The following is a 14648-nucleotide window of genomic DNA, read 5'->3' on the forward strand; positions in this document are numbered from 1 at the left end:
ATTTCCAGGATTTTTCATAACTCAGGTAATTTTAGTGCCAGAAAAAGCAATAGTACACTCCCTGCAGTATCATGGGACAGATCCTGGAAAGGGCTGTGCTTAGCCTGTGGTGGAGCTAAGGGGCTAAGGGGTGAAATCATGGTGTGATCCAGAGTTATACCAGCTCATCCTGGGTTTCGGCAAAACTATTAAGGAAAGTCTGTGACACTGAGGTCTGTGAAAGCTTCTGCTACCAATGTCTGTCTTTCAGTTAGTCTCCAAGGTGCTACAGGGTCCCTTTGCACCCCGTGTGATGTCTGCCTTCAAAGAGCAGTCGGTGAATCGAGGGTGGAGAATTCTTAGTCATACATATTTTGAGTGTCTTTGAGCATATGCAAAACATTTTTCTGCGTAACTGAATCACTGCAAGCACTCATCCTCCCCATTTCAGTTTTTTTAAAAATGATATGGAGAGAGCATTGGGAGACTACAAATTTTATTCATTTGACTTGATGGAACTTACCTCTGACAGACCTAAGCAGAGATGGGAGCACTCCAAACTCCGACCCTACCAAACTCCCCGAAATGTGTGATCCAATGTAAGAAAAGAGATAGGTAAAAAGACAGGCCACACTGATTCAAAATTACAGTCGGCTCAATTTGCAGTTTCTGTTAAGGCTCTCTTTTGTGTGTTGGGGTCTAAATAAGAGTCAGCCAATGCTCCAAGAACAGGGGCTTGCTGTTTTCCAGCAACCTGGGGGCATTTTTTTAGTCAGTATGCTAAGGATTCCGTGGACAGCCAAAAAGACAAATAAATGGGTCCCAGAACAGATCAAGCCAAAAATCTCCTTGGAAGCCAAGATGACAAAGCTGAGGCTGTCATACTTTGGCCATAACATGAGAAGGCATGAATCACTGGGCAAAACAATAATGCTAGGGAAGGTAGAAGACAGTAGAAAGAGAGGAAGGCTGCATACTACTAGATGGATGGACTCTATTAAGGAGGACACAGGTATGAATTCACAGGAACTAAGTAGAGCAGTGGAGCATAGGAGGTCTTGGAGATATCTCATCCACAGGGTTGCCACGAGTCAAGATCAACTTGAGGGCAGTTAACAACAACAACAACAAATGAGTGCTTTTGGAGAAGCCAAGGAGGGCTGGAAAATCCCCCAGAGGGTGTATGTGGCCTGCCAGCTGTAGTTTCCCCATCCCTGCTTTATGTCACAGGTGCGCAACTTGTGGACCCCTCACCCTTGCTAGTGAAAAGCTGTTTCCACCTCTCTCTCACACCGACTGAGAGTGAGAGAATAGTCACTCCTGAAAACCTCCGGGAACGATGATTCTGGGTTGTTGTTTTTTAAAGATAACTCCCTTGCCTTGCCCCCCCCCCCCCCAGTAAGGATTGTCAATATAAACCCAAATAGGTGCTCATGACTTTTAATTTTGGAGAGACTGACATCTAGAACTCTAAAGCTTGCCCAGCGTTGCTTTAGGTAAGCTCTTTGCTAATAAAACTGAGATAGCAGGGATGTGTGTGTGCCATCATATTTATGCATGCAAACATTCATCTTCTGCCACAGTGACACTTTCATATGTTTATTTTGAAAGAAAGGGCTTTAAGCAAACTGAGATGAGAGCCACATGCTCTCACTTTCTTGTCGTCTTCCAAGGAGTCACTTCCAGCTGTTCCTCCTACACTAGAATGCGCATCCTTGCATTCTAGACAACTTTAAAACAGGGATGGGCAGACCTTCAGATTTTATGGGCCCTACTTTGTTGCTGTGTTTTTCTTTACTGCAACTCAGAGTGTAGTCAAAAGGCTGGCGTTTAAAATTAGAGTTCTGAGCCCAGGAATTCATGTTGGGTTCCTGAACTGAACCAAAAAAAGAAGGAAGCAGAAGAAAAAAGAAATGTGACAACACTTTTACGACTAACTTGTTTTTATCTTTGTGCTTTCTGTGCTGCGAGAGACTATCGTGGCTACTTCTTTGCAAACTGAACAAGATCCGCCATCATTCTGCACACAAATATTCATATTAGGAATATGATGAGGTGGGACTGGGAAGTCCTTTCATTCACGCCGTATTGGACATGTGGGGCTACTCAAAAGCCCTCCATGTTTGGCTTCAGTTTACCAAAAAAATGTACTTACAGAGACTGCGCTACCTGCCTCCCCACCTACGTTTGGAAGGTAAAGTGCAGGGATGAGAATTGGGCAGCCTTCCAGTCAGTGGTTGGTCCACTGGGTAAATAAGGGGCTGTCTGTAAAACATGCCCATCAAATTTAATAGATGTACTGTGGCTTTCTTGTGCCCAGTCTACAGGGACAGTGAGTGAAGGAACAGGTTTAGTGTGTTCAAGGCTGTTCTGAAGGTGTCACAAACAAGAGCATGGCATACGTTGTGCGGATGGCGGGGGGGAAGGCAGCAGTCTAATACCATCACAGAATCTTTGTATGAAACTTTTAACTTTAGGGAAATCAGTTTCTTCATGTGTATATTTGAGGCTTGCTGGCAGGTTGTTGATTGGTTTCTGTTAAACTGTGTACAGTGGGCCCTTGGTATCCACCGAGGTTTGGTTCTGGGACCCCCCTGTGGATACCAAAATCTGTGGATGTTCAAGTCCCATTAAATAAAGTGGCATCGTAAAATGGCGTTTCTTATATAAAATGGCAAAATCAAGGTTTGCGTTTTGGAATTCATGTTTTTTTTTAATGTTTTCAAGCTGGGGCTCGTCGAATTTGTGGATAAAGAATCTGCGGACAGGAAGGGCCAATTGTCTTGCCACAATCTACCTTGTAAAGAATTGGCCTTCTTTTTGAAGTTGTTCTTCATCCTGTTAGGAACATACACATGTCTAGGTTTCCCTTACATTTGTGTGTGTCTGTTTTTGGGCGCCAGAGAGGAAGAGAGCCCAAAGGTCCCACTAACAGTCTCTGAAGGCCATCACACAAACATTGCACTCTTTGTGGGGAGCATGCTGTTACCAAAGAATAGATGGAGGGATTGAGGGATCTCCATCAACTGTCAGTGATTCTTCAAACATTGGGGACATCAGCTTTGCAACAGGCCTGGGTAACCTTTGAACCATGTGCACCAATATATATCAGTACTAACTGGGAGGACTCCAGGCTTTGGAGTGAATCGAGAAGGTTTTATTTATTTAGATAATACGCAGAGTGCAGTCATGCACAAAAGGTATCAATTCACACAAACACAGCATAAAGAGTAACTGAAAGGGAAATATGGAAAGGGGATAACTGAGTTTTTACGAGTTGCAGTGGGGTTATAAATTGCCTGTCAGAGGAGAAGACCGTGGAAAGCTGGAGTGGCTCAGACTGGGAGGTCTGAGGGTGGCACAGAACATACACAGAGTGCGGGCATGTATGTGGGCTGAGCTGTGTGCCAGCGGTGTGTGCAGAGGATAGACTTTGAAACCGTATTTATACCTTAAAACTAGCCCTAGGCAATGAGCTATCTAGCCAGGTAGCAAAGGCGGAATGACTTGAATCGACAATGGGATTGCCATGGTTCAGTGCTATGGAATCCTGGGACTTGTAGTTTAGGGAGGCCCTAGAGGAGCACCCAGTTTGGGAATTCTAAATGTCCCTCCCTAAGCCAGAAATCCCAGGATTCCATAGGATGCAGCTATATGGTAGTTGTAGTGGAATCATATCACTATAATTGCGTAGTCCAAATGGGCCCCAGCTGTTACTAGTTTCATCCGTATACCCAAACTTACTGATCCCACCCCTCTTTCAATATCTCAGCAGCAGCAACAGATGCCCCGTAGCAGCCAAGACGAAAAAGATGAAAAAGAAAAAGAAAAAGACATGGAGAAGGAAGAAGAAAAGCCAGAAGCTGAAAATGACAAAGAGGAACTGACAAAGTAAGTCTAACTGCGTCTCCTCCTGTGCAGGAACCAGATAGCTAGCAGCATGGCACCTGCTTATTGTTTCTTCTTCAGAGCCCCTGAGGTGCAGCGCTCCATTCTGCAACAACTGGCTGGCCAAATCCAGGTTCAACTCCTAACCAGCAGTCCGTACACAATATAGTAAAACTAGCTGCCATAAACATTATATTAGGAGAGACGTTAAATAAGATCAGCTGCCAGGCTTGCTGCATACATTCCCTCTTCCTCTCTCATGCTCTGTCCTACCTTCACATGCAGAGCTGCTTTATATTAAGTGGGATCATTGCCTACCCAATCTTGCTTACCCTTAAACTGCAGCTTTTCGGATCCCAGCCCTGCTCTCCACAGTCCTTTTTGAAAGGAACCAGAGATTAGGACCTACTATCTGCAAACATGGGCTCCACAGCTGTGCTGTCGCCATAATTTTGACATATGAGCTGTTTTCACGGCTATATGGTAACTTGAGGATAGACAAAATAAAGCATTTTTATCATCAAAGGCTTTCATGGCTGGCATCCATAGTTTTTTGTGGGTTTTTTGGGCTCTGAGGCCATGTTCTAGAAGAGTTTATTCCTGACGTTTCACCAGCATCTGTGGCTGGCATCTTCAGAGAAGATGCTTTCTTTCTCCAGTGTTTCACCAGCATCTGTGGCTGGCATCTTTGGAGAAAGAAAGCATCTTCTCTGAAGATGCCAGCCACAGATGCTGGCGAAATGTCAGGAACAAACTCTTCTAGAACATGGCCACAGAGCCCGAAAAACCCACAAAAAAAATCCCATTTTTGTCATTGTTCATAAGGAGCTTGTGGAATTCATGGATGTGGCAATGGCCAGTAGGTATTGGTGGCTTATGCAGGGAATTGGATAAGTCTGTAGAGCAGTGGTTCCCAAACATTGGTCCTCCAGATGTTTTGGACTTCAGCGCCCAGAATTCCTGACTCTTGGTCAAACTGGGTAGGGCTTCTAGAAGTTTAAGTCCAAAACACCTGGAGGACCAAAGTTTGGAGATCACTGCTCTGGAGGATCAGCCTATTTGCGGGTGTCAGCCATAATGGATGAACAGAGATTTCATCTATAGAATCAGTGCATCCTTCACTATCAGTTGTGGGGTTAAGCAATCGGTCGGGTTTGGTGGTGGGTGGGATGTGAAGATATGGCAGAACCAGAGGCAGAGATGAGAGAAATCAATTGAAGGTTGATTGCTGTAACTTCCATTACTTCTTTTCTGACTCATGTAGGGAGAAGAATGAAGATACATCTGGTGAAGACAACGATGAAAAGGAAGCCGTTGCTTCCAAAGGGCGCAAAACCGCCAACAGCCAGGGCCGACGCAAAGGCCGCATCACCCGCTCAATGGCTAGTGAGGCCAACAGCGAGGAAGTGGCTGCTCCCCAGCAGAACTCGGAGTTGGGTAGGTACTCATTGGTTGTTCTTGTTAATGGCCATCAAGTTGATGGCATACTCACTGTCCCTGTAGGGTGAGATGTGGGGTTTGAGTGACAGAACCATGCCTTAAGGAGTCCATTGGCAAGATCAAGATTGGTTGATTTATTGGTTAGATCCTACATCAGCTGACGAACTCTGTTCATCAGAGAACAAGGCTCTTGCCAGACTCCGGAACTGATCACTTACAGAAAGTTTCTCTTTTTCTTCCATTTCTGCATCCACTTCCTTCCCCCTTCTGCCATCTTCTCTGGTACTCCTCACCTGCATGAATGCATGAAGGCCCTGGTCTACCCTGACTTCCATCATTTTTTCTGGCCCTATGCATATATGCCAAGAATTAAACCTGGGACCTTCTCTGCAGAAAGTGTGTGTTCTGCTATTCAGCTACAACATCTCACTTGATGTTTTGCTTGTGGTGGCCCAGAGGCCTCTAGCTACCCAAAAAGTAAGCCTAGATACACCTTGTTCTATTCCAGCAAAGCAGATTTTTCCTGCTTACTGCCATGCAGACCTCTGGCTTTGTTTGTTTTTTCTTTCCTCTTTTTTTGTTTGGAATGGCTGCCTCCAGAGATAAGATAAAAACATGTGTGTGCAGTCACATCTTTAGTTTGTCATCAGTAATCTTTCGGGCAAGGGAGAGGAGTCTGTTACTTTTCAGATTTTTCAGTTAAGGATGCTAACTGGGACTAGGGATGTCCCAACTCAGCCCACTTGCATTTCAGTCTGTAAGCCTTGGAAGAGTTACTCCGCTCAGCCACTTGAGGGCCTTGCAATACTGAGAAATCTCATCCAGGAAATGTTCAGCTGTCAAACTGCCTTTGCACTTTCTTCCTTGACTTTCCGGGTTCGTTTCTCGATCCTACAATCTTTGATTTTGTTCGGTTTGCTATATTTGCTTTCCAATTCCCTATGATTCACAAGAGATTCTGCTCTGGTGTGTGATCAATTTCCTCCTGGACTCCAGCACAGAATATTTCAGTGTCTTCTTCTTGCCTCTACAGTTGGAACATAAACTTGAATTAAGGTGATGGTGGCCCCATAGAGATAGGCCAAAATAAAGCTGCTTCGAGTCACTTTGAGGTATGCTGTTTAAATGATGCATGTGTCCTAAGAGTCCGAAAGCCATGCCAAAGCCACGCTCCAGTTCTAAGGACTGGACCACAGCTTTGGCACAGCTTCTGGCCTCTTAGAACACATGCATCATTTAAACAGCATACCTCCAAAGTGACCTGAAACAGCTTTATTTTGGTCTGTCTGTATGGGCCCCTAGTTCCCCACATTCTACCAAGCCTGGAGGTGGAAGAGAGAGCTTTCCTTCTTTAGCAGATTGTCGCTTTTGAATGTTGGATGCAAAGGAGAGATGAAGTACTCCATCCATCCTCTACAGCTCACTCATATGCTTAAGTGGAACCCAGTGCTCTCATCTGCAGTGGATTCCTCGCTGTGTATAGTTACCGTTAAAATGCTTCACTATCAAGTTGTTCTCTCTGTTAGCTTTCTAGAGGGGGTGGCGATCTCATATCTTCCATGACCTCCATCTCAGCTGGCTAGCTTGTTTGCACAGTGCTGTCTGTTTTGGTTTTTTCTTTTAAGGTGGATTTTTTTTTTAAATGGTGTTGTTTGTTCTGCTTCTTTGTACGCCATTGCATGCTTGGTTGTGTAGTAGGGTGACGAATAGATTATGAGAATAAATAGGGGAACATTCAGAAGTGAGCCCCCATTCCCTGCCTGAAATATGAGGGTTCTGCCATCTTGATCCACACACAAGGTGGGAATGCGATGGTAGAACATGAAGAAATGCATTCCATTAGGCAGGAATATAACAAAGAAAGTGAACAAAGAAAATTTTCACAGATTGTGCAAGGTGCGAGGCTCATTCTTCGTCTGGCATCTTTTCAGACCCCACAGATTTACCCCATGTCTCCTGTCCATGCGTGCAAAACAAAACTCTTAACTGTCTGCATCTGCAGCAAGCAGAGTCATCATAAATAAGTGTCTTTTGACCGGTACAAAAGGCATTCATTAGGTTTATTATGCTGTGTTTAATATGGTTCACAGTGCTGAGTCCAAGATCCAGTGTGGCAAAAACAACCAAATTTAGAATCCATTTTCACTTGGTTGGAAAGGCCCGTAGCATTGCATAGTTCATAGGGCAGCCATTACAATAGGTGTTGCTTGGTCAATCTTATGCAAAGCCTGAGAAAGTTACTTTGGGCACTGCAATCCTAAAATATTCTGGGAGTTGTAGTATATATACATAAGTAACCTTTCTGAGCATTAGTCATAAAGATCTGATATGGTTTTCTTTGAAGGGTAGTTCCAGACGTGTGGCACAAACTTTTTGTATAAATCTCTGCTGGAACCAAAATAAAGAAAACAAGCTTTTATTTCAGACCAAGATAGGCACATTTCATTACCTCCATATTACAGATGAAGAGAATGGATGAGCTGTGTAATGTCTTAACAAATATCTAAGATGTTCATGGGTGAAATGAGATTTTAGTCAGGAACCCATCTCTTTCTATCATTGTATGAACTTTCTTTAATAAATAAGTGTATATACAAAATATGTATGCAAGGAGGAGAACAGATGCATGCATAAGGAACTAAGGGAAGAAGAGTTATATTCCTCCCCCATCACCCAAATCTTATTTGTTACGATCATCTCCAATTAATCCCAATAACCTTTTTTCTTTTGGTTTGCTTTTCAGCCTCTCTGGAGATGAATGAAAGTTCCCGCTGGACAGAGGAGGAAATGGAAACAGCCAAAAAAGGCAAGATTGCTGGTGTGCTTTATGTTTTACATGCCTAGTCTGCCTAGAGTTATGTACTTCTTCCTTTCAGAACAAAAACCCTACTTGTGAACTATGTTGCTCCTTCAGGATTATTGAAGCTATGGTTGTTAGAACTTGACCCCTTGTTTGTTTGGAACTTTTTGGAACTTTCTGCTGCTTTGAATGGTTTTCTGTGAAATTTGACCCAGGTCTAGATGCTACCGGCCCTTTGGATTTAGAAGTAGATTCCAGGTCCCTAACTGCTTGTTGGTCAGAGCCCTGGCACAGCCTTGACAAGGAGGAGTAGGACACTGTATAGTTCAGGTTGTGGCATCATGTCAGACCTGTCCTCTTCACTGTGTTTTTTAAGTTTATTGCACAGGGTTCCTGGCACGCAAAAGGGGCCGGGAAGAGAACGGTACAGGTGGGGGATACATCTTACCACACACCAGAATGCCGTCACCACCATGCTGGAAGTCCCCATTCCATTCCCCATCTGTCCCAGAGGAAGCGATTTTTGAGAACTGTTCAGAATGGGGACTTTCGGCGGCATTCTGTTGTGCACTAAAATGCGTCCCCCACCTGTTCCGTTCCCTTCCCGGCCCCTTTTGTACCGTTCCATTTGCGTGCCAGGAACCCCGTGCGAGAAACCTATTTGCTTGCTGTTTGGTGTCTCAGATGAGGCGAAGTCACACCAAGGCATGTGGGCTGGCAGCGTGCATTTCAATGTGCCCTGGAGTGGCCTTAACCTGGTCTCATTGGTCTAAGATGTTTCTTCCTGGAACTCTCCCCAGCATGAACCACCATGCTGGCAACATTAGAGACTGGAATTGACCGCATGGCTGATCTCCATCCTGGAAAACAACTTGGCTTTTTGCGTCTAACTCTCTTCGATTGGAATTCTACTCTGCCTCCCAGCCTTTTTCACACACTCTTGGTTGGAAAACATTTCTGCAGGATCCTGAGTAATGCGTTGGTGGTGTGGGGGAAGGCACCGAGCAGAGCTCTTAGCGCCTCTCCTCCTGCATTGATCTCCCTCCTGCATACTTGGCCGTCTGTCATGACAAGCCTTTGCAGAGTTGTGTTGATCATCGCTGTTGTTGTTTTAAATTCCGTAGGAAAGAAGCACGAGGCTGTGTTTTGCAAAGGCTGGGATATGGGAGTAAAAAAAGTTCTGGCAGGGAGAGATAGTTAGCAATCGCTGCAGCTTTCTTTTTCCCATCCTACATTTTTAATTCTTTTGCGCCGCCGTTGTGGTTTTGGGTCATTCGAAGAATTGCCGCTGTTCATGACACACCCATAGTGGCTGGCCCTAGAACTAGTTCTCACTGAGTGATATGGTAAACCTGTGTTGTGGCTGTACCGCTTACATTGTAGGTAGAGGTAATTGTGTTTTGGGCTTGTGGTTGAACTGTACATAACGTCGAATCTTCACACTCTGTGGTGTTGACTCTCTTCTGATCTGAGGCTACAGTTAAGAGTGTGGAAAAATTACTTTTTGGACTAGGGTACCTAGAATCCCCAAGCCACCGTCCATTTTGGATTAGAGTTTCTGATAACTGCCAAGTAACCCCCTTTCACCATCCATCTCTGACGATAACATTCACGTCTTTGGTTATAGGTGATACCATTAATGGAAATGGAAACTCCTCTTAGCCCTTGAAAGTGCCAAGAAAGGGGTCCTCCCTTAAGGAAGGCCATCTCCCCCCTTTTGAGATTCAAATTGTTCTCAAAATATTTTGCTAAATGTAAACTCAGAGCCAGCTTGGTATAGTAGTTGGACTACGACTCCGGAGACCAGGGTTCGATTCCCTGCTCCGCCATGAAACCCACGGGGTGATCTTGAAGAAGTCATACAATCTCAGCATCAATCTATTCTAACTGTATTTTGTTTTACTGTTGTAATCTGCTTGGATTCCTAGAGATTAAGTGGAATATAAATTATTATTATTATTATTATTATTATTATTATTATTATTATTAATGGCAAACTTCTCTGACCAAATCTTGGCTCGAAAACCCCACGACGGTTTCACCTTAGGGTCGCCATAAGTCCAAAATGTATGGAAGGTACGCAACAACAACAACAAAACATAAAGTCAACAGAATCAATTAACACAGGATACAGAACACTTTTATGCAGTTGGGCAGAGAATAAACCCACCCTGCACTGAAATCACAGTGTGACACACTTGTTCTGGTGGGGTCTCCATTTGGATTACTTTGATGCAAATATATTTTCTTATCTCTAAATTTCAATTAATTATCTTGTTGCCGCAGAATATCACAGCTTTGGATAATGCTTCCTCTCCCCCTTTCCCCCCTACCCTTAGATTCTCAGTTAAGATGTTGCTCTTTTGGTTGGCATATTTGCCATCAAAAGGACTCAGTTGGCACTGTTTGTATTGTGGTTGATGCTTTGTTCTTTCTTTCTTTCTTTCTTTCTTTCTTTTTTTCTTTTTCTTTTTTTTTTTTGGCCTGCTGATTCATTGTTTTTATTGTTTCCCGGGAGACCTGAGCGAGGCACTGTGCAAATATTTTAAATGAATAAATTATTTGTCCTTTTACTTTGAAGGATTTCATATTTTATTAATTTAAAATTCATTTATTTTTCAGTTGGAATTCTAAGCATAAGCATAATTCAGTGCAAGTCTACTCAGAATTAATCCTCATTGAGTTCAGTGAGGCTTACTTCCATGTAGAAGGATATAGGATTACAGCCTAAATGGGTAGGATCCCATTTATATTAGTTAGACTTGAAATGTTAGCCATGAGTTGCATCCCATTCATTTCAATGGGAACCCAAAGCCTAAATCCAGTTGCTATTCCTAAACAGAGTAGACAGAAGGAACCAATTGTGCTATGATAAGTGAACACTTAAGTAAATCCTATCGATTCAACAGCTGTACTGTAGTCCAGACTAGCAATGGGATTTAGGCCTGAGTGCAACCAATTTACAACACAGTCCTATGGCATTCTACACATATGTGCTATTGAGTTCAATGGACCTTATTCCCAGGTAAGGTTGTGGCAATGGTTTGGATCCAACTTGGAGGCACTTTTCCTTTGAAAAATTTAATATCGCATATAAGAGTCAGGAAACGACAAAGAGAAAATGTTAAAATCCATCAAAGAACTTCATTGAAATTAAATTCATTACATTTGAGATGGGAGTTTGAAACTGAAAAACAGTTTTGTAATGTAAATTGCTACTTGCCTCCCCTGTTGAATTTTCCCTTGGATTCGGCGTTTGGAAAGCTTTTAACTTGAATAAGGGGTAATGCTCTCAGATCTTACTCAGACTTTTTGCTTTTCTTGGTAACCGAAGGAAAATCCAGGTTTCCTAGTTCTTTGTGCCTTTTCATGCATTGGTCTGAGAAAAAGAAAAACGTGATTATTTCTGAAAGTAGATCATAGATTTTGGAACTGGAGCTATCCGTCATCTTGGAGTGTAAAGATATATCGTTGAATAATAAAGTTAGGAGTGTCCATGCCATTGCATTTCCACTTTCTGTATATGGTTTTGAAAGCTGGACAGTGAGGTTGGTAAGAAGAAAATCCATTCATTTGGAATGTGGAGCTGGAGAAGAGTTCTGCAGATTGCTCAAAAGACCAATAAATGGGCTCTAGAACGAATGAAACCGAACGCTCTCTAGAAGCCAAGACGACTAAACTGAGACTGTCGTACTTTGGCCATATCATGAGAAAGCATGACAATAATGCTTGGTAAGACAGAAGGAAGAGCTTCTACCTTACCAAGAAGAGGAAAAAGAGAAGGATTGTATTCCAAATGGATAGATTCAATGAATGGAGGTAGGATTCTGAGTCTGCAAGACCTGAGCATTGCTGTTGATGTCAGGGTGACTTGAGGTCTCTTATTCATGGGTTCGCCATAAGTTGAAGTCATCAGCAGTTAACAACAACAAGATTAGTCTTAAAGGTCTTTGGCCAATCTCCAAAGCTGGAAGGAGGGTGGGGGGTGGGGGGCTCATCTAACATGTTTAATTCTCTGTTAGAGCGTGGAAAAGTTCCTTTTGGGGCTACAGTTCCCAGAATTGTAGGATTACCACCTGCGGGGATATACACTTTTTAATGTAATGTTTTATTTCTTAAAATGTTTTAAAACTGTGCTTCGTTTTTGTGGAGGCCCAAGTGGCATACCAATATAAGAAAACCACAAAGTACCATTCGAACCGTAAAAGCTCCAAAGTATACTATTGGAACAAGAGGAGCAAGAATCCTGTAATAAATCCAACCAAATCAGCCAGTTGAAATGCCTTGGCAATAAAATAAAATAAAATGTTGAGGTTGCATCTCAGACTTTTTCCAACACTGTATCAATGCTGTCTGAGCTTCTATAACGTTCTGAGCATTCAGCACGCATTAGCTGACCGATCCGCTGTTACAAGAACCCAGCAAGGTTGGCCAATGTTACGGTCTCCACATTTGAAATGGGTGAGGCACGCTCTCTTGGTTTCAGCTTGGAGAAGCCACCTGGTGAATTCGGGGCATAAGCAGGATTTAAATGGATGAGCTCATGTTTTATAGATCTTGCTCATAACCATTGCATGGCACCTCTTTCCCCTCACAGACAGGAAGTGCATAATGTGCAGCGCAACTCTGTGGACTTGACCGTCTTGCCCGAATGTACACGCGCATACCCTGAAGTTGCCTTCGGTGCTCTTTGAGTGCCCCCCTCACCTATTATTGCAAAGTACATTACTCCCCCCAAAAAATCCCCTATGATCCCTAATGGCTGTTGCAGAACCGTGCAAAAGTGTGTGGGTCAAGTTGTTGCTACTGCTGTTGTTGTTGTGGTTGTGCGTCTTCAAGTTAAACTCTACCTCTGGGGCAAAGCAGGAACAACAGACGGCTCTCCCCTCTTCTTTCCTTTTTTCTTTTTCTTTTCTTTTCTGGCCCAAGTCTGCTCCCCTGCCAAGAAAAACCTCTTTGATTCAAATCAGAGCAAAGGAAGCTATTAAGAAAAGCTTTGTTTTCCTGGATCTCTCTTCCCCCTGCTGTTGACATTTAGACGCGGGGCGGGGGAGCGGAATTGGTTGCCAACTTGGCCGCACCCTTGTCATCTTGGGCCGGTGCCACGCTGCTTATGACCACTCTGTCTAGAGGTCACATTCAGATGGAGCAAACTTCTGGGTCAAGCTAGGGCAGGCTCGACAGGCGCGGGAGGGGAAGAGAGAGCCGTTTAGACATTTCTTTCTGCCTTGGCATGGGAGCACCCTCCTTCATCTCCCTCCTGCTGGGTCTCTCAGCTGACATGATGAGCTAGTGAAGGTTGAACCTCTGCAGGCCGTCCGTCTGGGGTTTTTGGCAGTGTCATTGAGCATCTCCTGAAAGGTGCCTCTTCGCCGCCGCCTCTTCTTTCAGCACTGGGAGCTGCTGAACAAGGCAGAGCAGGATTGCAAGGGTGAGGGTTGGGGGGGAGGAGGAGAAGCATAACCAATCCGAAAGAACTTTCCAATCCACCTTAACAGATTGTAGTTCCAGGCAGTTTGAAAACCTCCGAGAAGCGAAGCAGGTGGGAGTCTTGACAAAGAGGAGAGAGCGAGGAGCCAGAGAGTAAGAGAGCAAGCTCCAGCTAGCACAGTGGGGTTTCCCCTCCTCCTTTTCAACCAGCGTGGAGGAAAAAAGCAGCTAAGGAACAGCCAAAGACCCAGCATGGGTGCCCTACAGCTTCATGCAAAGGGATCGAGGAGTCGTTGACCTCCAGCCCAGCTTTGGATTGTTTTCTCTCACTCGCTGCCAGTTCTCAGAAGTGCCAGCGCCTGGGATCTGGAGACGAGCACGGCAGCATGGCTCTTCCAGTTCCAGTTCGTTTCTCTGGCTGCTGCCCGAAAGGAAGAAACCTCACGGAAGAAAGCAGGGAGGCCAGAAGAGGAGACGTATAACTCCATCCTTTCCTCTTCTTCTTCTTCCTCGCTCCCTCATTCTGGTTGTTTTGCTCTTTTGTACTCTCGCGACTCCTGGAGAACTCACGCCTTCACCTGCCGCATGCTTTCAGTTGGTTTGCCAGCAGGTGAAGCTAGAAGAGAATGTAAGTCTTAAGTCTTTCCAGGGAGCAACCCAAACTAGGTGGCAAAATTGTGGGTGGTGGGTTGGAGAGCAGGGCTGGCTGGGTGTGTTCATGCACACATGCCTCCACTAGGGAAATGCACCATAAAGTTATGTGATAACAATCTCCAAATAGTGCAGAAGTGGTCGGGGTCGGGAAAAGCCTGTCATAATGTTTCAGCAGCGGCAGGAGGGAAAGTGACTTACAGTATAAGGTAAGGATGATGCAAAGGTTTGGCCGACTGTGGTGGCAATTTATAGGGTGCATGTCGCAGCTTTTAATTTATATGGGAAGATTGGTAGGGAGGTCTGGGGAGGGATAACTTGGTCCTGTTTGTGCCGGTGTGAGCACACTAGGTGTTTCCTGGCCAAGACCAAGGGTGGTGGCTGCCGCTGACATCTCCCTCTCCGGACGGGTGTGTATATGTGTGTATGTGTGTGTGTTTAATTATAGTTTGGGGAAGCA

The 14648-nt window shown here is 44.3% G+C and overlaps 1 protein-coding gene across 14 annotated transcripts in view; it reads left to right on the top strand.

The window, feature by feature from the left end:
* Nucleotides 1-14648, top strand: part of LOC149281123 (nuclear receptor corepressor 2-like) — a 254242-nt gene that overhangs the window by 165553 nt on the left and 74041 nt on the right. For 11 of the 14 annotated variants that reach the window (XM_089499617.1, XM_089499624.1, XM_089499626.1 and 8 more), the window contains 3 exons: nt 3752-3870; nt 5132-5304; nt 8051-8113. In XM_089499617.1, coding sequence (XP_089355743.1) covers nt 3752-3870; nt 5132-5304; nt 8051-8113 — 355 coding nt within the window. The remainder of the gene's footprint in view (nt 1-3751; nt 3871-5131; nt 5305-8050; nt 8114-14648) is intronic. The other 3 variants (XM_089499622.1, XM_089499631.1, XM_089499629.1) reach the window with 1 other exon arrangement.

The sequence above is a fragment of the Sceloporus occidentalis genome, unplaced genomic scaffold (assembly GCF_023333645.1).
Source record: "Sceloporus occidentalis isolate IW3139 unplaced genomic scaffold, rSceOcc1.0.p SCAF_138, whole genome shotgun sequence".
NCBI classification, from domain to species: domain Eukaryota; kingdom Metazoa; phylum Chordata; class Lepidosauria; order Squamata; family Phrynosomatidae; genus Sceloporus; species Sceloporus occidentalis.